This window comes from Chrysochloris asiatica, unplaced genomic scaffold (assembly GCF_000296735.1).
Source record: "Chrysochloris asiatica unplaced genomic scaffold, ChrAsi1.0 scaffold00097, whole genome shotgun sequence".
NCBI lineage: Eukaryota > Metazoa > Chordata > Mammalia > Afrosoricida > Chrysochloridae > Chrysochloris > Chrysochloris asiatica.
Window position 1 is genome coordinate 11,126,455 of NW_006408615.1, and position 27,889 is coordinate 11,154,343.

General features: G+C 40.0%; 1 protein-coding gene across 1 annotated transcript in view; it reads right to left on the reverse strand.

Moving 5' to 3' along the window:
- EP300 (E1A binding protein p300) overlaps positions 1–27,889 on the reverse strand; it is a 77,642-nt gene that overhangs the window by 5,575 nt on the left and 44,178 nt on the right. Inside the window, exons 9-28 of the mRNA XM_006866877.1 lie at positions 25,755–25,872; positions 24,933–25,107; positions 21,992–22,069; positions 21,409–21,518; positions 19,852–19,989; positions 18,695–19,132; positions 17,447–17,614; positions 16,899–17,043; positions 15,072–15,190; positions 12,235–12,474; positions 11,525–11,613; positions 9,647–9,727; positions 7,514–7,570; positions 6,821–6,898; positions 5,275–5,342; positions 4,386–4,536; positions 4,139–4,285; positions 3,128–3,241; positions 2,096–2,261; positions 231–395 (exon numbers count right to left, since the gene is read on the reverse strand). Coding sequence (XP_006866939.1) covers positions 231–395; positions 2,096–2,261; positions 3,128–3,241; positions 4,139–4,285; positions 4,386–4,536; positions 5,275–5,342; positions 6,821–6,898; positions 7,514–7,570; positions 9,647–9,727; positions 11,525–11,613; positions 12,235–12,474; positions 15,072–15,190; positions 16,899–17,043; positions 17,447–17,614; positions 18,695–19,132; positions 19,852–19,989; positions 21,409–21,518; positions 21,992–22,069; positions 24,933–25,107; positions 25,755–25,872 — 2,845 coding nt within the window. The remainder of the gene's footprint in view (positions 1–230; positions 396–2,095; positions 2,262–3,127; positions 3,242–4,138; positions 4,286–4,385; positions 4,537–5,274; positions 5,343–6,820; positions 6,899–7,513; positions 7,571–9,646; positions 9,728–11,524; positions 11,614–12,234; positions 12,475–15,071; positions 15,191–16,898; positions 17,044–17,446; positions 17,615–18,694; positions 19,133–19,851; positions 19,990–21,408; positions 21,519–21,991; positions 22,070–24,932; positions 25,108–25,754; positions 25,873–27,889) is intronic.

Genomic DNA, 27,889 nt, shown 5'->3' on the forward strand with positions numbered 1-27,889 from the left:
GCATTGAGTGAAAGTTTACAGGGCACATCATCAGCTTCACATTCAACCATTCATATAGCTTGTTTCATTACATTGATTATTATCCCCTCCATATATCACCAGTTAACAGTGTTTCTCTCTATCCTCTGTAGCTTTTTTTTTTGGATGGGGGGGGCCATCAGTTAATATTGAAGTTAACATTTCTAAAGCCCAACAGCAAAGCCAGTGGAAAAGGAAAACAACGCCCTTACATCTGTGCTTTCATTGCTGGTGTTTTCTTCTCGCTTTCTCTCTTCCTCTTCCTGCTCCAGTTCTTTAATGCTCTCTTCCAGAACATTGGGCCAGAAGTCACCCTCAAAGTAAGGCAATTCCTTCGCACTTGTCAATCGATCTTCAGTAGCTTGCTTAAAAATATCCTGTAAAAGAAACCAGCCATAGACAATAAGGAATGCTTTTTCTTCACCACACCATGGATCCTACAGATAGATGTACGGCATAGTTAACTAAACACACAGAAACATGAAGGATCCAAGTCTCTTCTCAAAGCTGGCAGAGGCTTGCATCACTTTTTCTCAGGATGAGAATTTTGGTAATTTTTACTAAAAACTATGTTTAAGACAACCCAAACTACAAATACAGGAGATGGTATGGTCAAAGAGCGATTTGTAGGGCTTATTTAAGAAAATATCCAGTGGATTTTTTCTCACATGAGTAAAAACAAGTTCTCATATCATGAGATAGCCTATATTAATAAACTTTAAGCCAGCACAGGTATTATATCCTCAAACAGAGACTTACCGCTCTGAAAATTTCAAAATGTACAAGGTAAATACTGAACACTGGTATACTTACCTGACTGAATTTTAAATTAACAATTACCAACCATTTTGTCATATATATTGTTGCTGTTAGGTACCATCGAGTGGGTATTGATTCATAGCGACCATATGCACAACAGAACGAAACACTGCCAACCTCACAATTGTTGCCACGCTTGAGCCAATTGATGTTGCCACTTTGCCAATCCATCATGCTGGGGGGGGGGAGTCGTCTTCCTCTCTCTTTTTTTTTTTCCCTGACCCTCCACCTTACCAAACATGGTATCTTTCTCCAGATACTGGTCCCTCCTGACAATATGTCCAAAGTATGAGAGACGAAGTTTGGCCACCCTGGCCTCCAAGAAACACTCTGGCTGCACTTCTTCCAACATGGATCTTATTGGTCCTTAGGCACCCCATGGAACTTTCAATGTTACCCTCCAACACCATAACACAAAAGCATCGATTCTTCTACGGTCTTCCTTATTCACTGTCCAGCTTTCGCATGCATACGAGGTTATTGCAAATACCATGGCTTGGGTCAGGTGCACCTTAGTCCTCAAGCTGACATCTTTGCTCTTCAACACTTAAAAAAAGTCTTGTGCAGCAGATTTGCCCAATGCAATGAATACCTTGTTTGATTTCTTGACTGTTGCTTCCACGAGTGTTGATAGCTGATCCAAGAAGATAGAAGTCCTGGACAACTTCAATCTTTTCTCCGTTGATAATATTGTTTACTGGTCCAGCGGTGAGGAATTTTGTTTTCTTTACATTGAGATGCAATCCACACTGAGGGCTATGGTCTTAGATCTTCATCAGTAAGTATTTTAAGTCTTCTTCAACTTTCAGCAAGCAAGGTTGTATCATCTACGTATCATAGGTTGTTAATGTATCTTTTTCTAAACCCGATGTCACATTTTTCTTCATATAATTCAGCTTTTTGGATTATTTGCTTAGCATACAGATTGAATAAGTATGGTGAAAAAATACAGCCTGTCACACCTTTCCTAATTTTAAACCATTCATTGTTCCCATGGTATGTTTCAACAACTGCCTCTTGGTCCATGTACAGATTTGCATAATTCAGTGTTCCAGAATACTCATACTTAGTAAGTCATATATACTTTGTCTTAAAAATCAGGCAAAACAAAAACACTCCAAATTAGCATGAGTTAACTAATGACACAGAGAAGGCACAATGTAGTAAGGTTTCTTTTACAGCATTTAAAATGAGAGAACTGAAGCTGCAAGATTAGTAATGTCCAAATTTATGGTTTTATTCCCATACTCCAGCTGACCTTATAATCATGGACAATACGCTCCGACACAGCCTTGTCCAGCATCTTTTTGTACCACTCCTGCAGTCGCTTGGGTTTGGGTATCTTCTGGTCAGGAGGATGGCAATGGAAGATATAGTCATCTCCTTCACTTGGTGGACACGCCCAAATGTGCCCAGTTGTATAGCTACCAAGACAAAGAAAAGAAACAATAACATGATTATCCATTTTGCAAAGAATGACACACTTTAAACCCACAAGGCAGCGCCGATGCAGAAATGATTTTTGTAATGAAAACACAAAACCTGTTAACTGTGGATCAAAAGGCCACAACCAGGCAGACCTCTTAGCACTAGTAATTGCTACTTCATGTTGTGAATTTCAGTCATAGAGATGCTGCCTTTAACTCTGGATCTGAAAAGCTCCAAATTTGCATATTAAGACCAATGGACCAATGGAATACTACTAAATGGACCCTTTTCAATAGGAGCACTAACACAAAATGTTAATTAACATTAACCCATTCAACAGGAACATTAACACAAATTCTTAATCAGAATACCATGGAAGGTGAGGTGACAGATGTTCTCCAGAACATAAATACCTTGAAGTGTAAGGAAGGACTAGTCTGATTTTTCGATGTTAAGATATATTTTTGGTTTTGACAGCAGATATGTATAAATGGACCAAATATAGTTTCAGGTCCTGTCCCTCAAATGAACAACAAATTACCTTTCTAACAAACTGCCCCCAAATGCTTAGCTGAACAAGTTAAAAGTCATCTTGGTACCAAGACCATAAAGACCTTTGATGGGCTGAGGTGGGTCCAAAGACCAAAATGTCTATTTCTTTCCTATTGGTAACATTATCTTCAACAAAGATGAGTACAATTGTGCCAGATGAAAGCCCTGTGAGAAAACCAGGTGAATGCTGCGAATCGTGACCTTCTAACTCAAGATCAGCTAAAGCTTGTATACTGGCATGCTATAGCCTATGTCTCACCATAAGATCACTCAAATGGTTTTGAAAAACATGTATTATCAGTATACTCACCCTAATTTCTTGACATATTCTAAATATCCAATTAGAATTTCATGATAGACTGCAGTCCTTAAGCATTTAGGACGGAAGAAATGAACACTATCGAGGTAAGATATGTACACTCTCCTGTATCAAAGGAAGGAGGAAAACCAAGTCACATAATGAGTTCTTATTTACATGGCTAAAAAACACATTCACACTTCTGGGGGCTCTGGCTCCCTGGGAATGACATGTAATGAGCATCACACAGTAAGAGGGCTAGCTAGGGAAATGACTAGATTGAACTCCCTTGGGAAGCCAGTGAATCTTTTTAATTTTTAGTACCAAGCAGTGCCGGGCACACAGTTTATCTGTCATTATTTGTTGATGCAAATGTGCTTTGGCAGCCTTCATACTCTGGAGACAAATTCTAAACCATGTTCTACTTGATTTGTACAACTTTCTCTTAGGTATTTAACACAGCCTGGATTTTATACCCATTTTCTTTAAAGTATTAAGTTGGTTTCCCTATCCCAATTTCAGATATGCGTGTATCTTCACAATAATATTATTACTTAACAGAAGAGCAAAATTGAGCAGCAGCCCCAGCTTCTGTTCAGATATGAGATAGATCATTGTCATGAGGACACTTGAAATTTCCAAACCAAGTATGACAAATATTTTCTCATTAATCATTTCACCTATGTTGTTGCTGTTAAGTATGGTTGAGCTGGTTCTGACTCATAAATAAAATGACCCTGTATAGGGTTTCCAAGGAGTGGCTGGTGAGTTTGAACCACTGAACTGTGGTTAGCAGTCGAGTGCTTATTCTATAGTGCCATACCAGGACTCCTATAACAACTTGAAAACCCCACCAAATCGAAGGCAATTTTTCCAATTAAGGTTGAAACAAAGTAGTACATTTTATAGATGGTTTCTTCTTAAGTTGGTTAAGTTTTCCTAAGATTGCACCTAGAAGAATAAAACTTACTTTTAGCAGAAAACTTGTTTTCTTTTCTATAGAAATGTTAAGGAAGTCAATACCTTTGATTAGGTGGAGGGCAGTCGGAGCCATACTCTTGAACGTGCATGCCAAAGAAGCACAAGTCAACACCATCAATTTCTTCAAAGGCAAAAAGGGCTTTGGTTCGATATGGGAAGGATTCAGCCATCTCTCCACTATCTACAAACCTACAAGATTCAGAGTGGAAGAAGAAATCACAATAAATCTCATTCAGATGGGACTATAGGACTGCAGGAGCCCAAGAAGAAAGGGGAACGGCTCAGCTACCTTGCTTTCATGCCTGGCTTAACTTCCACAGTTTTGTCAGAAGCATGAACTACTCGAACAGTGACTTCTCCTGACTCAGGGTGATTCTGTCGCCTCAGAAAGTCATTCACACGATTCTCCAGAAAGGTGCCAAGCCGGGTAGATGGCAACCCTGGGAACGGAAAAGCTCAGCAGTTACCAAGGTACAAATGTATTATATCTCAGGGTTCAATCTCAAATGGCATTTCTTTCAGGTTAACTTGATAAAAATTTTAAAAAGGTATCAAGGTAAACAGCCCAATTTGCGGATATGTCCCGCTGAAGTCACTCCTTTAAAATTATATTTTCTTGAACATTTTTATCTTGAAAAACTTAAAAATTTTGGATGAGTTCAAAGAAAAGAGACAAGAATGCCTACATTCCAATATTTATTTAAAAATGATGCTGGACATTCTGAATAACATTGTAGGAATCGGAGCCTTTGTAGGTCACTAATTTTCTAGGTGCTGCAAAGACATCTAGAAAATTAGCGAAACTAAATACCTTCACATCAACCGCTTGCATAATCAATTCTGCACATTCCCTTCCCTCCACCCCAACTGAGAACAGCACAGAAAGCCTCAGCAGGTTCCATTACTGGTATGGGCAATGCTGAAGGAAATCACTCATGGGATGGCATTCTGGCCAAACACTTCCACATCTGGCCCACATAAGGTGCCCCAAATAAGGAGGATATTTTTCTTTTAATACCAGAAATGTACACATGATTTAACTTTAAATATATTATAATTTGATTTTTAATCTAGTTAAAATTTTCAATTAAGGTTGAAACATTGTAGTACATTTTAGATGGTTTCTTCTTAACTTGGTTCAGTTTTGCCAAGATCACACCTAGAAGAATAAAACTTACTTTTAGCAGAAAACTTGTTTTCTTTTCTAGTTCGTCCAGTTTTCTTTAAACAGCCATCACAGATAAATCTAAAATATAAACCAAGACTTGCTTAAACAAAGATACATTTATGTAATTATGACAAAATCTATATTCTGAATTAGCAATAGAAAAGAAAAGAAAAAAGTCAACCTGGTGGAAATATTTCTAAATATATAGTAAAAAGTCAATTCAACCAATATGCAAATTACTTAAAAAAAAAAAAAAAAAAGCAAAAACCCCAAAAATAGGCAGATAGAAGTATGAAAGGCAGAAGAGCTATGAATGGATTAAATATAAAATAAGCTTGAGGGTTGTAAATTAAACAGGATACTTTAGGACAAATATATACCAAAAAAAAAATTCCTTTGGGTAATGAAACAGCAAGATTTAATATACCAGTAAATAAATTATTTCCAGGCAAATGACTCCAAGTTGTAAGAATGACCACCATTTTTGCAAACATGCTTACCCACTCTGTAAATAAGGAATGCGTAAAAAAGCAGCCACTAAATGCCATGACTGGGCTGCAGTTTTTCTCAGTGTTACTTTCTGAACAGTTAATTAGCCTCCTCTTTCAGGTGACTTCCAAACCAGCATAAATACTCAATCCAAGAACAGCAGGGGGCAGAACAGAGTCCCATTCTAAGGAGAAATACTTGATGCCAAACTCCTGTGTTTCTTCAGAACACATCTGAGCACTGCCCAGAGTACTGAAGGCAGAATGAGCAGCTTGGACAAGTTATAGTGATAGTCATTCAGAAACAGAACTTAAGAGCCTAAGAACAGTTAGTATTTAGTCATTTTTAATGCAACTCTACCAACTCGCATTGACAATATGATTTGACTATAGTTACCGCCATGTCCCCTTTGAAATGGTCTAAAAACCAGACCTTAATTAAGGTCGTCATTTAATATATATACCAGTCATAACATGATATTTTCACAGTAGTTGGGAGGAGAGGTGGTCCACTCTCTCTCATAGCTGCATCTTCTAATTTTTCTACTATGGTAAAACGACCAAGTCTGGTAGATTGAATTACATCTAACACATGTTTGGACTTCTGGTGCAGTGCTATAAGATCAGCACTGAACTGCAATCCACCAGGTCGGCAGTTCAAACATACCAGCTGCTCCTTGGAAACCCTATACAAGATTGCTATGAGTTGAATGGGTGGGCACTTAACACCTGTTTACTAGCTTCTAGGTACTACAGATTTCTTGATGAATATTTCAAACATATTTTACTTTTGATGTATAACAATCATACAACAAAAGTCATTTTTACATAACCTGTCAGTATTGCCATGTAATAATTTTTAAAAATCTTATAAAGAAAATGTAAAAAATATAAGCCACAAAGAAAAACCTTTTTTGAACTGTTTTCTTGATTCACACAAACAATTGTTAAATTGTTAATAAAATTTTTAACTTTATAAATAACAACAGTCAGCACCAAGGAGAAAAAGCCAGCCTTAGCATTCATGACCCGAAAACGCAAAGTTAAAACACTGCTGTTGAGTCTTACCCAGTTGGCCAGATGACCTCATGATGAAGGACACAAATCTGATGCATCTTCCGACCACACTCAGTACATTCGACAAACCTAGGATGCAAACCCATTCCCAAATTAATCACCAGACTTTATTTTAATCAAGTCACTTTCCAGTATTTTCCCCGACATCTGACAATTCAAAAAATAGCCAGGTAGTTTACAGTTTTAAAAACAAAAACAAAAAACTCTTAATTGTTACAAATAAGAGCAAATTTCAAAATCAGAACGATGTTCAGTCATTAAGTGTGAACATTTGAATTGTGACTGTGGAAACAGGCAGTAGGAAGTGAACTTTCAAGAAATTTACAGATGATAGCACCCACCCAGTTCCATCTTTAGGATAAGGTACATTTTCAGTGCTCCTGGCTCAAAACTGTCTCCCTATAAAAAATGAAGAGATCGAATTTCCTGGTGCACTCCAGGAATGCATGTATTTGTTTGTTGGCAGATGCAGAGGTTACAGGGGCGAAATACATAGCAGCATGGAGGTTGTGGGTTCTGTGCTTGGGCCTATGAATAAAGTACATATGAGGCGAAATAAAGCCCTAACATGTAATGATGTTTTCCACGGTTTTACCAGTTGTGTTAGGGCCAGCTGAGTGACCACAGAAACCAAGAGAGTGAAAAGGTGAGAAAGGCAAGTACACAGAACATTCAAATACTCACAGTTCAGGATCCAGTGTGTCATTTTTTCTCTTGGAAAACTGTTCTTTATTTATTGTACTATGGAGAGAAGAGGAGACACAATGAGAAAAAAAGCAATGTACAACAATCTGACTGCTCTATCCAATAGGAACAAACTTAGAGACCTCACATAATTCTTTAAATCCTTCTCAATATATATTAGACAAATGTTGCTTGGCTAACACAAAATAAATGGTTATATATAAAGGCATGTTTGTGTTTTGGAAAATGAAGACTGTGGAGAAAACTAGAACATCAGTTCCTTCTTCCTTTCCTTTTTATACTCTTGCCCACCACTCTTGTTATTATTTATACCCTTTTATAGATTAATGTTCCTAGACTGAGCTACAATAGATGGTGTTTATAGTGAGAGGTAGATGACAATTTAAACATAATACTTTTCTCAGAAGAATCTAGTCAAACTGCCTTTTATAGCAATAAAAAAATTTCAACATTAAAAATACATGCTTTAGATTATCCAAAAGGTAATCTTTTGTTGGGTAAGAATTCTGCATCTTAGAGTATTTTACTTTTAAGAGTTTCATGTGCCCCCACCTCCCTCCTCTTCCAGAAATCTGACAGCACATTGTTTACAGCCTCGCTACACCCAGAAGCTAACAATCATCTTCTTCTCTATCTAGAATCAACTTCACTTAGAGGGGGCTGCCCTTTGACTACTCTGCTTTCTCCTCACAAAATAACATGCTAACATCTCTATGATTTCCCACAGACAGGAGACTCATCTCTAGGAATGGCTTTTTCCTGGATGGATGAAGATAAATGTGGTCTGAAGACTAGCAACACGAGAAGGATCTTAGAAACGCACTATCAGGTCCAGCACAGATCTTGCAATCAGGACAGGCTTTTCTCAAAAAGCAAGTAACACTTTGCTCTCCAGAGACGCGCTTAGCAAACTATTCTACATGTTCAACCAGAAGGCTGACTGCCCTTTTAGAGCTGACTCCTCTGGTTTAGTCAGGGGTCAAATGTTTCCTCAAAGTTCAAGGGTTCTCACTATCTATTCTCCCAGACCCTGTTTAAGTGTTATTAACTCATAGTGACCCTGAATAAAGGCTATAAAAATCTTTTTGGGAAAAGAAAGCCTCATCTTTCTCCTATGGAGCTGCTGGTGGACTTGAACTCCTAGATACTACTGGGTTTTATTTTAATAATGGTTGTAAGGAAAGTGCAACATTAAAACCCAATTTGGACATTAACTAGTTTTTCTTAGCTGTTTTTGACAGTAACAAAACAGTTCCATCATTCCACTTGACTTGTGTCTTACTTTGACCAGTTTTTGTTTATAGTAGCATAAACCAGATAATATGAAGCTGAAAAATATTAAAACTATACTACACAGTCCTAAAACAACAGTCCAAGTTCGAAATATAGTCTCTTAATGTCTAAGTAGGACTCTGGTGTGGCACTGTATAAACACTGAATTGCTAACCATAGGATTGGTGGTTCAAACTCACCAGCTGCTCCTTGGAAACTCTGTACAGGGTCACTATGATTAAGAACTGACTTGAGGACACTTAACAGTAATAGTGTCTAACTAAGAGACTATATTAGGCATCTCAGGCTCAGTTATGCTTGAAAATTTTCCTTAGTGTATTTGGCAAACAGTAAGTTTGTGAGAAGTCAAAAGCCCAAAGGAATCTCTAATAAGTCACTCAAAAAAACTCTTTATCTTAATGTGTTGCTGAATTCAATTTACTATTAGTGATTTAAATATTCTGCTAACCATGCAGGTTGGATTAGTTAGCTCGCCCCTTAAGCTCAACACTTTGAATAACCAAGTTCCCTCCCTTGCTTTATTTTAACCTTTCAATTTCACTCTATGTAAGGCGACTGACGCAGGCTGATACGTTCGGTCTGTAGATCAGTACCATCTAATACTGAAAAGGATTTTCTGACAGAATGGCAATGTTCTCTGGGTTGTTCAACATGGTATCCTTAAACATACACTTGTTGAACCATTTTAATATTTAGTTTTAACTTATAAATAGGCACATGTGGCTGGCATCTAATATACCAGGCCAGTGTGGTTTTAGAGCAGATTTGTCATCACACGATAAATAATTCAGCACTTGACAAAACAATGTAGTTACTTACGTTTGAGGCTGGGAAGGGTCATCCCCCAAAGAAACGCTCTCCCCTTGGATTTCATTGAAACACTTCTCACAGAAATGATACCTGTCGGCAAGAAGGCCATACTGGGGTGAACTATTCCGTTCACACAACACAGCCAAAGCCAAGCAACGAAGCCACCAATCACAGCAGGCCAAGGAGGGGGACGGGAGCAGAGAGCAGGTCATCAACGGCGACAAGGACATTCAATGATGCAGATTTATGGGCCCCACAGTTTGAGTGTTTGTTTGTTTGTTTGGTTTGGTTTGGTTTGTTTGTTTTTTGCAATCAAAGCCAAGTGCAGACAACGACAAGCATGAGGGAGAAAAAAAAACACAAAACAAACGAAGAAATGAGGGATTGCAGGACAACAAAAAACATAAAAGCAAGACAGGACAAACAAAGCAGAAAGCCAAGGCAAAGCACAGATTAGCATTAAATATCTCAAATGGGATCACAAGTAGCAAATGATTACAGCAAATCAAACAAAAAAGCTCTGCTGACACAGACCCACACCCTTTCAGTTCAGTCATGAATACAAATCATAAAAAGAAAGAGGGATAAATATACTGTTCACCATGCTTCCCACTTTCAGAAACAAAACAAAACAAAAAAAACCCCCAAACTCCATAGTAGCAGGAAATGATCATCTAAAAACAACCAGGGATTGAAAAACCCCAGTTGGTGCTACGGAAGCCACATTAGTATAAACTAGGCTTTTTACTGACAACCCTGTATCAGCAGTTAAAAGAAACACTGCCTCAAGCCATAGAACACTTTGCACAGAGATGATGGCACCAACCCCAGGGCCGTACAAATATCTGGCTGTTAACATAAGGAAACTTTTACTTAAGTTGTTATCAGGTTTTTGAATGATAGGTTTTCTAATAAGTTTCACCTTTCCTAGACTTCAATGAGTAAAAACTGTTTTCTAATGACTACTAAGTATTAAAAGCACACAATAACTTTACGCAAATGAAATAAAGTTTGAGGAACTAAGAAAAAATAAAGCTATAAAATGCATCTGTAGCACACAAGTTCAGCATAGCCAATGTGAAAGAAAAGTCCCGGGCCTTGAAAGATTGAGTGAGAGCCCCAAATAAAGAAGAATACAAGTGCTGCCAGACGGGAGACTCGTACTGAAAACAGGAAGCAAATGGTGATCATCAAGGCAGCCGAGGGAACGTGGTTTCTGGGACTAGGCAAGGAGACAAGCAGGCCGGTGGGTACCTAGGGTACTGTAGCTGCCCCATCAGCCTGTCAGGTGTCAGTCTCTGTAGGGAAGAGTCTGAAGCAAAGTGCTTTTTTTTGATTCTCTCCTTTTTTCCTTGTACCAGAGACAAAGCAAACCCTATGCCTTCCTGTTTGCACAACCCCCCCAGAAGAACCTCTTAGGATTAAGCTGCACAGAAATATTTCCAAAAAATACAGCGGGATAACATGATTTCAAATTTTCTGGGTAGTTTTGGGGCAAGGACGGACCCCACTGGCTATTTCATGGACAAGCAGAAAAACGAATCTGAAAACCTTGCCTATTTTCATTGAGGCTGTGCTGAGCTGTAATAATGTGACGGAGAGAAAAGTGTAGCCTGGGATACAGGCCCACCTCTGCCACCACCTCATAAGGTCTTGGGTGTCCTCCCTGACAGAAATAAATGCCCACACAGAGACAAGACTACTGTTTGTTACAAAGCTTATAATTGTGCAAATACAGAAAACAAAATAACTGAACTTGTGTTACACAGCTATTTTCAAGCAAGTTACATTATGAACCATGACTGCATGTGTGCTGGTCCACCTGCATGCTCTACCTAGATGTGGGGCATGCATGTCCACATGTGGCTCACACATGGCCAACCTTACCTGTTCTGGTAGCTGTAGTAAGTGGCATCACGAGGAATTGTGCATAACTGTTTGCCATAGCAACAGAGTGTCTGTGGAGAGAACTCCAACTGAAAAAGAAACACGTGTTAAATAAATAGTACAGAAGCCCAGAAGGACCAAAACAATTACATGAGCTTACCACTGTTCATCAGAATGGGGAGGGAATATTTCAGTTTCTACGTAGTTCACAAAACTAAAACCATTCAAGCCCCCACCCCATTTTAAAAACATGGTAAAACTACTGTAATAGAAAAATTGTCATTTGACCACTTAAAAGCATACTATTTAGCGAATAGTAGTTCAGACTTAGTAGTTATAGCCTTCCATAACTCATCACAGAACCAACTCAATAGGCTAGGTGGAGCTCATCATGTGAATTTGTATGCACAAGAGAGCAAGTACAGTTCAGGCAGTGGATGCACATGAATATGAGAAAACATCTCCTTTGATTGAGCTTATAGTCTAATAATTCAGCATTCAAACAGGTCAAGTTTTCAATTTAATACCTCACTATCTGTGTAAAAACGTCTTTACACAAAGTCTAAGACTGTAAATAGGCAATGACTGTGGCATGTACAAGGTGTACAAAGGAAACAGCCTGTCAATGTCAAAAGCAGTGTCCTCTCTTAGCCCAGCCCCTGGTGCCCGGTACTGTAATGAAGAAATGATTGGTCTGAGGTATTTCTTACCTTTCTGCCACAACAATAGCCAAGGCTTTGCATGACCGGGTCAATTTCTTGTTCAAAGACCTCAGACAACTTAGAGCAGTACTTGTATACCCGTGATGTCTTCCGATTATACAACCAAGCATTATTGAACATAAGCCAAATATCATCCACATATTGCCAGGGCTCTTGATACTGTCCAGTGTCTAACTTTCTCTTGATGGTAGACAGATCCATGGGGCTCTTCACAATATCAAAGTAATCCTATAAGGACAAAGGACACCAAACAACATCACTTCAGCATCTCTAAAAATGCTACTCGATGTGCTGCTGCATTTAGGGAGGTGGTGCTTCTTCCCATCATCACCACTAACACTCCACGTCTCTCGTCTGTCTGTATTCCCGAACAGCTGACTGATGCGTGTCACTTCTTTAAGTCACTTAGTGAATACACACTGAAGCTTCTCAGAAAGCAAAGTAATGGTGTCCTCTAGAGCCCCAAATGAACTCTCCAAACATCAGTCTACCAGGTAGTTCCAGATGTGTCACTGTGATGTATGTGACACATTTGGAAAAATCAAGACGTCAAAGACCCTTAATATTTTCGTACTACAAGGGATCAAGGTCAATGGTTCCAGCTCACCAGCCACTCCTAGAAAACCCTAAACAGGGTCACTAAGAGACAGAACCAACTTAACATCATTTAAACAACAACAACGAGGTCACAAGAAAGTGTATACAAAAGAGTTAATAGGGCTGAGAGTTCACCCACGGACCACAGACTCCCGCTGACCTGGAGATGAGAGAGAGAATAGAAAGGGCTGGTTGGTCCAAAGTGTGGTGAGACCTGGGGACACCTGAGCCCATGGACAAGGACATAACCACAGAGGGCTAGAGCTGAGAGTGAAGCATCCAGTTAACATGAAGTGAGGGGAGATGCACAAGAACAACCAAACCTGCAGACAGTAACTATTTGACCTACCTCGATGGCTTCATAATCAGAACTCGACTACAGGATACAAAATTAATTGAACCTGACCTATACTCACCTATATACCTATAGCTCAAAATACCAACAGAGAGGGAAGGAGTCTTCACATCAAGTGTCAATCCTGTATACCAGGTAGATAGGGATGGGCAACTAAGACATTTGCTACCTAAAACGAGGGGGGTGATAAAGGCACAAAGTGACTGGCTTACAAGTTTTCAAGAGGGAGTTTAGTTTAAGAGTGTGCAGGGAAAGTACCTACTGAATAGTTTTCATCTTGTCAAGATGGGTCTAGTAAAAAGAGATGGAGAATCCATCTGTCTGGGTGAGGCTGATGAAAGGAAATGGGGATAGGTTTCTTGTAATAAATAGTGAATAATTGTTATCAGGATTGACTGTGAGGGTGGGAAATGTAAAGGTAGATATTTTGTAGCAAGGAGGGAGGTGATTAACTTTTCAGTCTAGGAGCGGAGGTCCCTGGGACCATCAATGGAGAAGAGCAGAGAGCAGGACCCTACCCAGAGAAGCAGTGATACCTGAGATGGAAAACTATCACATAATTCACAATTAAACATTGAAAAGAAAAAGAAAAAAACATGGGGATAAGATTGTAATTCAATCGTGAGTAACTTTACCATGACTAATTGTGACTGTAATAATTGTAAAGATAAAAGTTCTGTAACAAAAATGGGAGAGCAGTTAATCTAAAAGTCCAGAAACAGAGGACCCTAGGACCATCAAGGGAGAAGAGCAAAAGCAGAATGCGGGACCCTATCCAGAGAAGCACAGACACCAGAGATGGAGGCAGAGATGAAGACCTGGAGAAAGAGATCAGCTGAGGACTCTATATTCATGGAAGGAGAGGGACTGAGAACCGGCGGCCAGGAGGCAAGCTTGCAGAATGTGTCCTTTGGTGGATTGAATGATTATATATACCTGAGTGTTTAAAAAACAAAACAAAAAATAAAATGAATAAAGAAATACTGTTAACTGATGGTACATGGAGGGGATTATAATCATTGTAATGAAACAAAGTATGTGATTTGTTGAATGTAAAACTGATGAGGTGCCCTGTAAATCACTCAAATCACAATAAAAACTTTAAAGGAAAAAAATGAAAATGTTAATAAATTATTTTTACCTCAGGGAGTATACTTTTCTGAAGAGTTTTGGCTATCATATATCCAAGATGACTTTAGATTTCCAAACTAAACCTGACCAGTCTGATACATAAAAGCAACTTTAAGGCAGATAAAACTATTAACTTATCTTTTCTGCATGGTCTACTATTACTCAAAGGACAGAAATAAGTGAGACATCTATATAGCCCAGAAATTGCACTTCTAGAAAATACTAAAAAAATACGGAGTATTACATGGCCATAAGAATGAATGAAAGGCAGATTCAGACTACCACATGGCTGAATCCAGAAAACAAATGAAGTAAAAGAAATCAGACATGAAAGGTCATATATTATAGGATCCCACTTATATGAAATGTCCAGAACAGGCAAATCCATAGGGACAGAATGTACATTAGTGGTGACATAGGAATGGGATCCTGATAGGATAATGACTCCCCAGAAACCCTAAAAGTTGGAACATGATGAGCTGGGAACTGACTAGATGGCACTTAACAAGGTTGGAGAGGTTTGGGAGAAAATAGGTACAGCTTCTTTTTGGGGTAATGAAAATGTTTTAAACAATTGTGGTGATGGTTGGACAGTTTCATAAATATACTAAAACCAATATACCGCAACACGTTAAACTGGTGACTTTTATGGTTTTTGAATTATACATCAATAAAGCTGTTGACATTGAAACAAACAAACCCACAAAATCCCCAAATCCACGAATATTAAGCACAGACTTACAGGGATTCCTAGAAGCTGAGGGTCCACAGGCTGACGAAAGGGAAGGGATTCTGGATCCTGCCGGTAAAGCGCCTCCAATGTAGGCATCAGTGCCTGTCGTAACTCCTCTGGTTTGAAAACTTTAAGAAGTTCATGTAAAAATTAGCATCAATTAAGCAAAAGGGGAAAAAACCATTCACAATGAGCCTCTGAACGCACCTCAGGAATCACAAACAAGCATCAACTCTACTGTCCCCATGGCCCACCTCTCCTGGAAGGGAGAAATACTTTTTGCTTCAGCTGAAGTGACTACAAGATGGCAGACCTGTCAACTGTCAACTGGTGTAGATCAGAAGAAAAAGAAATCCTGTCAAAGCATCAGAAACTAGACCTGGTCTCGTCACTAAAGTCCCTCATCAAAATGCTTGATGTTTTAGAGCTGATGAGAGGGTGAGAAACTTTATGTTTCACAAGTGCAGGAAAGATCTGCTGCTGTGTCCCAAATGGCATTAATTGAACCTACTGTTTAAGAAGCTCATCATCAACAGTTCAGTTTTGAGCTTCAAAAGTTTGAGCACAGGCCTTGTTACTCTATTTGCAAGTAAACTGTACCTTTAGAAGGGTATCTTTGGTAGTCCACGACATTTAAGATTTTCTTCTACTTCCAGTGGGGACTTGCCATGAGGGAGTGGAATTCAGAATAAAGGGACAACAGACACTTTTCTGTCTCTCAAACTTGATTTAAGTTCAAAATTAAAGGAGGAATTGAGCAAATATATTAGCTTTTGCTGTTTTAAAGAGAGACTCCTGCTAAAACAGGGGCCTGTTGACCCTATAATAAAGTATCTCAACATATAAAACTCTGATTATAAAAACTAAAAATTAATTTAAAAGCTCAACATTTTATAGCATTGTCTCTCCAAAAATAAGATGAATCCACTTTAAGGTGACATAGTTGGGGTCCTCTAGCCACAAGACCTCAAGCCCACACACCAGTAAGTGAATGGCTTTCTGCTTGCTCAAGTTAAACTGGCATTTTGAGAATGGCTCAGAGGAGACAGACTGAATCAGTCTGCCAAATCTGAACCACAGGGATCAATTAACCTCAGAGTGGTTGTGAAGTTATTAAATGAGACAACGCAGATAACAGACAGATGGCCTGACACACAGAAAGTGAATAGTGTCACCCTGGTGGCACAGTGGAGCATGAGCTGGGCTGCTAACCGCCAAGGTCAGCAGTTCGAATCTACCGGTCACTCCAAGGTAAAAAAATGAGGCTTTCTGCTCCCTTAAAGATCCATAGCCTCTGAAACTGTATACAGGGTTGTTATGAGTTGGAACAGACTTGACGGCACACCACCACCACAGCTATGGGGTCCTAATGTAGCTCTGTGGGATAAGCACCGATCAGTGGGATTCTAACCCACCAGCCACTCCTTGGAAACCCTATAACGGGTCAATATGAATTGTGACCAACTTAATAGCACTCAGCAGCAGCAGTATTATGGCTGTAACATCCAGCGCTTCAGTCAAGGACATTCCTGAAGTTAACTTTTAGAAGTTGCTAACCTCCTACCTACCACCCAGCCATCCTGAAACAATTACTGACCCAGTGGTTGCATCAATTCAATATCTACCTAATGAAAACTTACTTTCCAATGAATCTACCTAAAAAAAAAATTATTTTCCAATGTTAACTATAATGAAAAAACCAAGCCAGGGCTCCACTTGGAATGAAATTCCATTCGTGTCAGTTTCTGACACTCAGGAGGTCCAATGATTCCAATCTACCCTGGGTCTGTCTGTGGTTTCTCCCTCAGATTCATCACGAGAGCCTAAGAAACGTACTCTTCTTCTTGGACTGTCCAGGTGCTGGAGATGACTGGGTGGCTGAGGTACTTGGCTGGTCTTCTTCCTCTTTTGCATCGGTTTTTATTTCAGCACCTCTCTCTTCAGTTTCTGCAGGTTCCACTTTACGCTCTTCTGTTTTAGTCTACAAGGAAAAGTAAGACATTTTAGTTTTCCGAAGACTCGCCTGGTAAGCAGAGAGCCCTCCCTAGCATATTATTTTGTCTCTCTGCAGAAACACCTGGAGACCCTTGCTGACATAGGCATCTACAGAGAGAGACTCAATTACCAGGATACTTTCTGCCAACTTTCTTCTCTTAGGAAAACAAAACAAAACAAAACCTTGGGTTTCTCTATTGAGGTACTGAGGCCCCTAGTTGGTGTAAATGGTTTGTACTTGATTGCTAACCTAAAGGCTGTGGGGTTCAAATCCACTTAAAATATCATGGAAGGAAAGGCCTAGTGATCAGACTCTATTAACTAGCCTTAAATTTACTAGTCGGAATGAGGACCTAACCAAGTCCAAGGACTAACTGCTGTAGGCTCACCTCCGGAACAGCCTCTGGCTGGGCATCTGCTGGTTCTGATTGATCCACTGCCATTTTCACTTCCTGTGAAGGCTGCTTCTCAGGAATGGTCTGAGAATTCACTTCTGTACTACCAGTAGATGGAGGGTTGGATACCTGCCCCTCAATGCTTACAGCTGGCTGGGAGAGCTGGACAAGAGGCAGAAAAACAAGAAAAAAGTCAGCCAATTATCCAGCCAGAATTTCAGACACAGGACAAGAATGGTGGAACTTCTAGGCCATTATCATTGTTTCCCTTTTCAGTGCCAAGTTCACCCCTTTAATTAAACCATGTTTAAGAAAAAGAGATTGAGAAGTTGTAAACACTGGCTAGCTGGTTGTATGAGAGCAAAAGTTTCAGTAGTAGCTACCAAACTGGGAGTGAGAGGGGGGGGTTCCTCTAGGAACTCCTATTTATACAAAAATGAAAAGGGGGAAAAAAAAAAATAAGGGTGATGGACCATTTTTATTTAATTAACTTTTCATCAGAAAATTTCAAACGTACAGAAAATCAAGGAGAAATCAGAAGAAACGGAGTGGCTGTTTGAACCACCACTTTTTAATGAGTACTTCCTTTGCGTTTACTGGCCGTTTTCTCTCTAAGCTTTCCAATTAAGACACCACAAAAGAAGAAGTTAGAATTTTTAAGAAAAACTTGTCTACAGAGAATAAAATACAGTCAGTGGATAGATTCCATTCTTCACTATGCCCTCAGAGGCCAGGATGAACCAGTTCACCCACATGACCAAGAACTGAAACATTAGTATTAATGATTCAGGAAAAGCTTTTCAGCTTTGACACAGTTTTATTAGAAAGGATTCAATGAATACATGAGAATTTGGATCTCTGCTATACACATAAGCCTATATGTAACTCATCTTAGATCATGCTTTTCTAATGACAAGTTTTAACATAGGCTACAGAGGCTCTTAATGTCATGTGCTACTTTCATTATCTGAGTACTCCAGATTCTCCACTATTCAAAATACAAACTAAGTAGCAGAGGGAGTTTGCTTGTCATCTCTCCTTCAGGTCCCAGAAAATAACAAGTGAGACCTAAGCAAGTTCTTTCTAAGCTAAGTACAGGAAGAAACCAAAGTCCAGAAGAGAAAAGAGATGCCTATGTAACTGGTGAAAACAAAAGGAGATGAAGGGGAGAGAAGAGCAACACCATGGAAGTCACGCAGTGGCAGCAGTAGCCTCAGTGACTTGAGCCCGGTCTCTGCTTACTGGAGTTGTCGGCTGCAGAGGCTGCAATGATCCCGTTGGGGTGGAAGCAGAGGCGGCAGTACTCTGCTGTGAGAGGGGCTGCTGCTGGGGCTGGTCAGCTGAAGGAGCAGCAGGAAGTGAAGGCTGCACTTGGGGAGGAAGCTGCGTGGTAGGTGGAGTAGGTGTCTGGCGTGGAGGGGGATGGAGAGCCTGGGGCTGTGGCACAGGTGGCATGGCTGGAGGAGTAGGAACAGGAGCTGGAACTGCTGCTGGTGGTGGCTGCTGAGCCCCTATGCTTGGAGGTGTGTGGTGAGGGGTCGGGGTTCGACTAGGTACAGGAGAGGGTGAATTTTGATGCAGAGTTGGTTGCGAAAGAGGCGGGCAGTGAATGTGGCTCCCTTGAGATCCCGGGGGCATTATTGGGGAGTTTACTGGACAGGAAGAACTGGACATTTGTGCCTGTTAAAATGAAAAACAACAAAACAAGATGTTAATTTAGAACAGAATTAAAGGTGTTTTCACATAGACAGGTGATGGGCATTTAGGACACAGACTAATCAAATAGTAACTGGTGATGTCTCTATTTCAAAGTGTGCCAAAGTTCCTGTTAGTGGGACTCTATCTTTTGATAATACAACCAATATACCCAAGCCATTTAGAAAAATGACCTCAGCTACTGTAGGGGTGTGGGAGAAGTGAGGACATAACTATCTTCTAGGCCCTTGCAATGTTCTTATTGACCAGTAGTTCTTAATGAGATGCAACTGCAACAAAGGAGCCTGCTACATTCAAAAGTTAAGTCAAAATCACTAATTTAACTCACTTCCTAGCATAGAAGCCCTCATGTGGTGCTGAGGGTAAGCACTTGACTGCTTGCTAATCACAAGGTCATCAGTTCAAACCCAATAAGCTGCTTCTCTGAAACCCCATACAATGTTGCTACGAGTTATTACACACTAGCTATTGCTGTTAAGTGCCAACAATGAATGCTATTGAGAAGCCACAGAGGAATCTTTTCCTGTTCATGCCAAATGACCACAATTTTTGCTTTTTTAGAGAAATCATCTGTTAACCCACCGCTTGCTGTCAACTCTTTTTCCCTTTAAAAACCTTCAATCAAGACAAGTTTCAAATAACATGAAAAACAAAACCCATCAAAATGCATTCGCGACACATACTTGCGACACAGGTGCTTGCCCACTGGGCTGCCCCAAAGGCATGTTCGTCACATTCATTCCCTGTGCTGAGAAGGTTGTCTGGGGAAGGAATTGGCTCTGGCCTGAAGGCTGCTGCATGCGAGGCCCATAGCCCATAGGCTGCGGAAAAAATCACAGGGCACAAAACCATCATACTGATATTCTGGTAACTGGAATCACCTGTCACCTTAGCGAGCAAAGAACGGAAGACAGGTGGGAGAGGAGGGAGGCTGAAGACAAAGGAAAAAAGTGGTGATTCTGCCAAGATAGTGGGAAAATCGCCTCACAGCCTATCCTCAGCCTCCTCTCAAAAAAGAGAACCGAGTGTGAAAAGACACATGAACATTCTGTGCATACACGAATGTACCTGGCACCCTGTGCATCAAGGAGACTCGGCTCAGGCTGGTGTTACTGCTACAGCCCGAGAACAGATCTAAACAAGTCAAACCTTTCAAGATGTGGCCAAACCTGGAGTCATTTATAGACTACAAATGCGCTAACGATTGTGGTATTTCTTTTCTAAAATGGCTACAGACAAAATGAAGCTTTTTAATAAAGAAAGAAAGCACGGAAGATCAAACGCTAAAAAACCTTACAATCTAAGAAAGCATTTATCTATAGATTAAGATGACTAGGTCTCCTCATTAAACATGATAGACCAACCGGTAAAAAAAGTGATGCGGCATAATCCCAAAAAGGCTCAAAAAGTGGAGACACCAGTTAACTGACAGGTAGGGTGAGGGTAGAGGCCAACAAGAAGTTGACTGGCTGGTGCTCAGGCCCCTTTCTAGAACCAACTAACTGGTCCTCCTCCTCCCTTACAAAAGATGGATGGTTCACTGTGCAGGGAGCTTCTGGGTTTGGGAAAGTTAGCGTTAGGGCAGAGAGAGTTGTTCTGAGTAGGAACAGACTCCACAGCATTTAACAACAACACATATACAGGGATAGCATTATAATCACAAGCGAGGCAGTTCAAAGTCACCAGCTGTTCTTCAGATACCCTATACAGGTTGCCGTCAATCAGAACAATCTCAATGGTATTTAACAGTAACACTTGTAAGGAGTCCTGGTGTGGTGCTGTAGGATTGGCACTGGACTGTTAACTGCATTTTGGTGGTTGAAACCATTCCCTGGGAGATCCTATCTATACAGGGTCACTGTGAATCAGAAGCAACTTGATGGCACCATCACCACCACAGCATTTTCCCATGTCTACATTAAGAGTCAAGGAGCTCTGGTAGCATAGTGGTTACGAATCGGGCTGTGAACCACAAGGTCAGCAGTTCGAAACTACCAGCTGCTCCATGGGAGAAAGATGAGGCTTTCTGCTCCCATAAAGATTTACGGGTCAGAACCGACTCGACAGCACTTAACAACAACACATTAAGAGTCAAGTACAACAGAACTGCAGAAAGAATCAGGTTATCAAAAAGTAATCTAACACTTGATTATAAAAACAAGAAGTTCTGTTTATGATGCAGAAACCAAGACAGATATTTAATCAATTATAAATAAATTACCCAGAGAAATCAAACTGACCGGATTGAGAGCTCCAGGCTGTCCCAACTGTCCATGGTGCTGAAGGGGAGAGGTTTGTCTGGGGCCTATTGGGGGCTGGGCCATACTCATCTGGCCAAATTGATTCAAACCTGTGAATACGTGCACAATGTTAGATGTATTAATTCTAGAGAATTAGAAACTAAAGGGCAAAGATCCTTTTTGATTTTGCCATTATTTTATCACATCAAAGAAAGAAATCTGCCTGCAGCCTTAGAACTGTAAATGAATCTGCTTCATCGAAGGTAGTCATAGGACACTGTTAATTCACATGTGATTTCTTAATCAAGATAACAATCATCAACAAATTCAACCATACCAACTGCTGGTAAATAAAAGCTTGATCATTGAACTTCATTTGCCTCTTGACTTGCCTTGCCCAGCAGCCTGTTCCTTCACTATCTATTGCTCCCTGAGCTCTAACTAATTACAAGAGGCATTCTGGTTTCTCAAGTAGGTGATTAGGATACTTGCTGCTGGTGTCAGGCAGGAGCCAAGGGCCAAGTAAAACCTATATGACACCATAGACTCATGGCTGGGGGCATGGATTTCTTTTACAACTTACCAGGCTGTGGAGTGATCCGGGGCATCATCTGGTTTGGCACACTGCCACGGATCATCGCTGGGTCAGGTAAAGGACCATCTAATAAAGAAAAGAGAAAAAGAAAAACATATTATCTTTTAACAATATCTGGGAAATATCTGATGTCATACGCTACATCAAACAGGAACCTCAAGAAAATTTGATTTCAGGAATACTAAAAGATGCAACACTACATTCCTTTATGAATTGGGGTACTCAGTGTCAAATCTCAGAACTGCTATTCATGTGTCAGCACTTTGCCAGATAGGTAATGAATTCACTCACCCCTCTATCCAGTGGGGACTAAACTCAATTATGTGCCTCAATAATAAATGGGTTTATATGCCCAGGCAAAATGTGATTTTAAATATGGGGGGGGAGGGGGGCTTCAAAAAAGTTGGTAAAAAAGTGGAATGAAAACAAAACAGAAAATTCCTATAAAGTTTTTGAAGCCCCCTGAGTTCAACATTTCAGTTTCACCCAAACTAAAACCTCTACAAATGAGCTGACTCTAATTCACAGTGACACTACATAGGGTTTCTAAGATGTTAATCTGTATAGGAACAAATAGACTCATCTTTCTGGATAGGGTCCAGCATTCCGCTTGTGCTCTATTCCTTTGATGGCCTCTGTTTCTGGACTGTAAGATTAACCACTCCACTGTTTTTGTTACAAAACTTCTACCTTTACAGTTATGACAGTCTCAGATAGTCGTGATAACAATTACATTCACTATTGAATCATAAGAATCTTATCCCTCTCCCATTTTAGGTAGCTAATGTCTAAGTTGCCCATCCCTATCTACAATGTATACAGAGAGAATAGGATTGATTTGAGCTACTACATCCGTAAGTATAGATCTTCATGAAATTGTAGCAATTTACACTTGTTTCCTTTATCTTTTTTTTTTTTTTTTTTTTTTTAAATCGTCCTCTAATCGAGTTCCGGAGTCCTGATGTAGCGCTGTGGGCTAATGCGCTGGACTGCAAAGCCGTTTGAAACACAAGGTCGATGGTTCAAGCCTTACCAGCCGCTCCTTGAAAACCCTATACAGGGTTGCTATGGGTTGGAAATATCTCAATAGCACTTAACAATAAAAAATGAGTTCTGATCATCAAGCCATCATGGCTAGGTCAAATGGGTACCATCTGCAAGTTTGGGCATTCTTGTTCGTCTCCCTTAACATCATTATCAGCTGGATGCTTCACTCTCAGTTCTAGCCCTCTGTGGCCATGTTCTTGTCCATGGGCTCAGGAGTTCCCAGGTCTCACCACACTTTGGACCAATCTCCAGGTCAGTGGGAGTCTACGGAATGTGATTGAACTCAGCCCATTTCTTCTTGCTGCCTTTTCCCCTCACCAATGGTCGCCAGTAAAGTTTACATGCCTGCTCATGTACTCCCTTTGAGTTTCAGTCTTGGAGGGGGAGTTGTCTTCAAGGGACTTGATTGCTTGCCCTGATGGTTCCCTGATGAACAATTTTGCTTATTTTTGTAGTAGTCAATCATACTGCCATTTCTGTTTTGGAATTTTCTTGCTGATCTTTCTTTGAAGATGTAGTTCTGTTGCTCTAGCTGTTCCAGGCTGGTCTGCTTGTCCTTTCTAATGAGACTGTCCCACCTCAAAAGGTTCTGGATGGGTCTCAGGATTTTACTTAACGTCCTACACACTGTAAAGGCTTGCCCACCTACTCTTAAGCACACTTGACAATATCTGTGTTTTTCCTTACAAGTGGGCTGTTCCTTCTGCCTGTGCTCTCACTTTATAACCCAATTTAAACAACAACAACAACAAAAAAGCAGCTAAGGGACAGCAAGAAACAATGGTTCCTACCTTTACTACTCCATGGGTCAACGGGATCTGCCTTATCTAGAATCCATTGATAATCTAAGAGTTGGTACCTGTTAGCTCAGCTGGCACTTACTATAGGTAAACAGGTTTCCCTGAAGCAACAACTAAAGGTTAGCCCTATCACAGCCTTTCGAATGGCATTTCTATATCCTATGTGTGACAATGAGAATACTAAAGGTCACTGAACTAAAGGTCAGTTTGAACTGCAAAGTCAGCAGTTCAAACCCACGAGGGGCTCCTCAAAAACCATAGAGTCACCATGACTCAATGGCACTTAACAACAATGTTCTCCCTCATTATTGTATATCCACTTCATATTTTATTACCAGGAACCTAAGCAAAAAGAATTAAGCCACGCATAGTAATTTTAATTATCTAGTTAATTCGTCAAGTTGAAAATAACCAGAATGCCAAGGCTGTCAAAAGAAAAAAATTTAAATAATGCTTCTAAACACAGAATTGTCTTTAGTTTTGGGATATACTATGCAAAACAGAAGGAGCTCTGTTAGCATAGTGGTTACGAATTGGGCTACTAATCTCACAGTCAGCAGTTCGAAACTACCAGCTGTTCCGTGGGAGAAAGATGAGGCTTTCTGCTCCCGTAAAGTTCTACACCCTCAGAAACCCTGTGCAGGGTCAGAACTGACTCCACGGCACATAATCACCACCACCACCACAATAGTGCAAAGTAGAGTTGCAATGTAAATAACATCTCTACATGTAGGAAGCAGGAGTGCCCCTGTGGGGTTCCAGTAAGTGAATACCCATGAATGAAAGCCAAGGCCTCAGGAGAGAGTAACTTCAAGTCTACAGAATCTGATGCCACCATATCTTGGATGTAAACGTAAAAGCCAAATTAAGTCAGGTTATCAAAAAAATGTTAATTACTAACCCTCAGAATCTTAGATGCATAGTTGAACTAGTGTTTTCTGTAGTGAATTAGTTTAATTGCTAAGGCAAGGAGTCATTCACAAACTGGTCACAAAAGTTTATGGGAAAATTAATGACTGTTGTTACAAACCAGTTTCTTACCAAAATTTATCACCAACATTAATAGAAGAAATAGCACTTACTAGAAGACATTCCTGGTTGTGGCTGTCCCATGTTGGGCCCTGGATTCATGGAAACGGGTACCATGCCTGCAGCATTTGGTAGCATGCTCTGTTTCTGTAGTCTAGTTCTTCGTTTTTCTTCTAATTCTTTCTGGATCTTATAGATCTTTTCAGCTAATAGGTGATAGTATTCTGCCTGTTTCATTTTGGAAGTAAAAGAAAAGTGATGAGGGAAACCACCCTCCAAAAAAGCTATCACCAGATAATAGAAAAAACGAACAAAGAACAGATAATTAGCCTAGAAGTAAGCAGAAACTAAAAGCAGAACTGAATCTACCTTCTTAAATCACTGTAAATGAGCTTGTGTATGGAATGATAATGTGACCTGCAGCTTTACTGTAAAGATGTACAGTAAAGCATATCCAGGCAGTTTACATGATTATGGAAAGAATGCTACATTTTTAAGAACCAAATTAAAAAGTGCAACTTATGTAGAGAGGTGGGAATGCCACTTGAGACGAATATACTAAGGAGCTGATTCACCATATACTAGTGAAAATAGCACAGAGCTGGTTTCTAAGTTGACAGAAGGACAACCCAGATAAAGTGCTACATTAAGTGTACTGCATTAGTAAGAGGAAAAAGTTAAGATACTTGATGACATACACTTAAAAACAACTGCATTTTTATCTTGACTGCTTCATGGAAGAGTTAAAACAGGATAGCTAAAAGGCTCCTTTTCTGAAACACAGTACTACTTGTCAATGTTAAAGAACAGGATTAATTTAAACAAACAGAACACATCCATTTCTGACTGTAAACAGAAAAAAGACAGGTGCTCACCCGATTATTTGCAGATTCATACATGTCCCCTTCTACTTTCCGGGCATATGCAACTAGGTTTTCCATCCGTCTGTCTTTTAAAGCAGCAGGATCCGGAGTAGGAAATATGGCTTGGACACTGGAAATAGAAAATTGTATTATCAGCTTTCTACTCATCATAGAACCTTACAATTTTTCAACTTTTCATTGTTATGGGTCATTGAGCGGATACAAACTCTCATCGACCCTAAAGGACAAAGTAGAACTGTCCCATCGGATTTTTTAGGCTGTATTCTTGTTACTGTTGTTAAGCACCACAGAGCTGGTTTTGGTTCTGACCTCTACATAGGGTTTCCAAGCAGCAGCTGGTTATAGTATGAACCGCTGACCTTGTGGTTCAAATTGACCTTGCAGTCCAGGGCTTTATCCCCACAGTGCCCCACACCAGGACTCCACAGGAACAGATATCCAGGTGTTTTTTTTTTTTAAACCCGCAGAGCCATTGGTGAGTTCTACCTGTGCACCGTTTGGTTAGTAGTTGAGTGCTTAACCACTGTGCCAACTAGGGCCCCTAAACTTTTCATTTTCACTTAATTGTGGATTTTGATGCTAAGTGTCACTGAGTCGGTTCTGACTTATGCCAATTCTGTATGTAGGGTTTCCAAGCCTGTATATCTTTACGGGAGCATAAACTTTCATCAAGGAGTTCTGGTAGCACAGAGGTTACGAATCACGCTGCTAACCTCAGGGTCAACAGTTCGAAACTACCAGCTGTTCTACGGGAGAAAGATGAGGCTTTCTGCTCCCGTAAAGATTTATAGCCTCAGAAACACTGTACAGGGTCGTTATGAGTCGGAACCAACTCCATGGCACATAACAACAACAAAAAACTTTCATCTTTCTCCTGTGGAACTGATAACACAGACCTTGTGGTTAGCAGTACAGTGCTTATCCTGAAGAGCCACTGCACTGCCCTCTTAAAGTATCAAGTTTTATTACAGTAAAAAAAAAAAAAAAAATTAATTTACAAACACCTTTCTCATTTGTCTATGACAGAAAAATAATGGGAGTATGCTCAAATATAAAACATATAAAAAAAACAATGGGGTGTGCTCAAATATAAAAACAATACTGACTACAATGAAATTGTAGGATTCCACAAAAATATTCTTTGTTCCTGTCATTCTAAATATATAACAAAAATTACACTGTGTTAATATTTAAAGGAGTCCTGGTGTGGCTCTGTAGGGTAAGCACTGGACTAGAAACCTAAAGGTCAGCAGTTCAAATCCACCAGGTGCTATGAGTTGGAACCAACTCGATGACACTAACAATACTTAATAGAAGTGAGGAAACCTTTGTTGTAACATGAAATAGCAACAATCTTCAATTCTTTCAGAAGTCTCTCAGCAAAGCTAAATAAACCCTAAAAAATAGAACAAAATCTAGAGTTTTTAAATGGAGGTGGCAGAAGAGCATGATTCTGCTACATTAAAAGTGTTTCATTTTCTAGTAATTCCTTTCAGAATCCTGGGTACCACTGTTCCTTAAAGAGCTCTGGAGGTGCTGTAGGATAAGCACAGAAATAATCATAAGGTTGGCAGCTCAAGCCCAGCAGCTGGCCAACAGCAGAAAGGTTAAGACTGCTTCCATAAAAATGTAGTCTCAGAAACTCTATACAGGGTCACAATGAGTCAGAATTGACTTGATGCCAGGTTTGCTTTTTTGGGGTTTGTTGTTGTTGTCAGGTGCCATCGAGTCGGAACCGACTCATAGCGACCCCATGCACAGCAGAACGAAATAATGTCTGATCCTGGGCCAACCTCACTACAGCTGCCACACCTGAGTCCATCAAGGATGCCACCTGGCTGATCCATCTCGTTGGGGGTCTTCCTCTTTTTCTCTGACCCTCCACCCTACCCAGCATGACATCCTTCTCCAGCGATTGTTGGGGTTTAGCATTCCTTTATATTGACAAATGTGATAGTTAGCCAATTTTATTGCTGGATATCCCATGTTCAGTTATATAGTATGTTAAAGAACCAGATGGGAGAGCTAGAAATGGAATTTACAAATAATCTAACTGATATAGCAATCAGATGATCAATCCCAAATAATCTATCTTCTTCATATATTTAATAAAATTTCTTAAAACA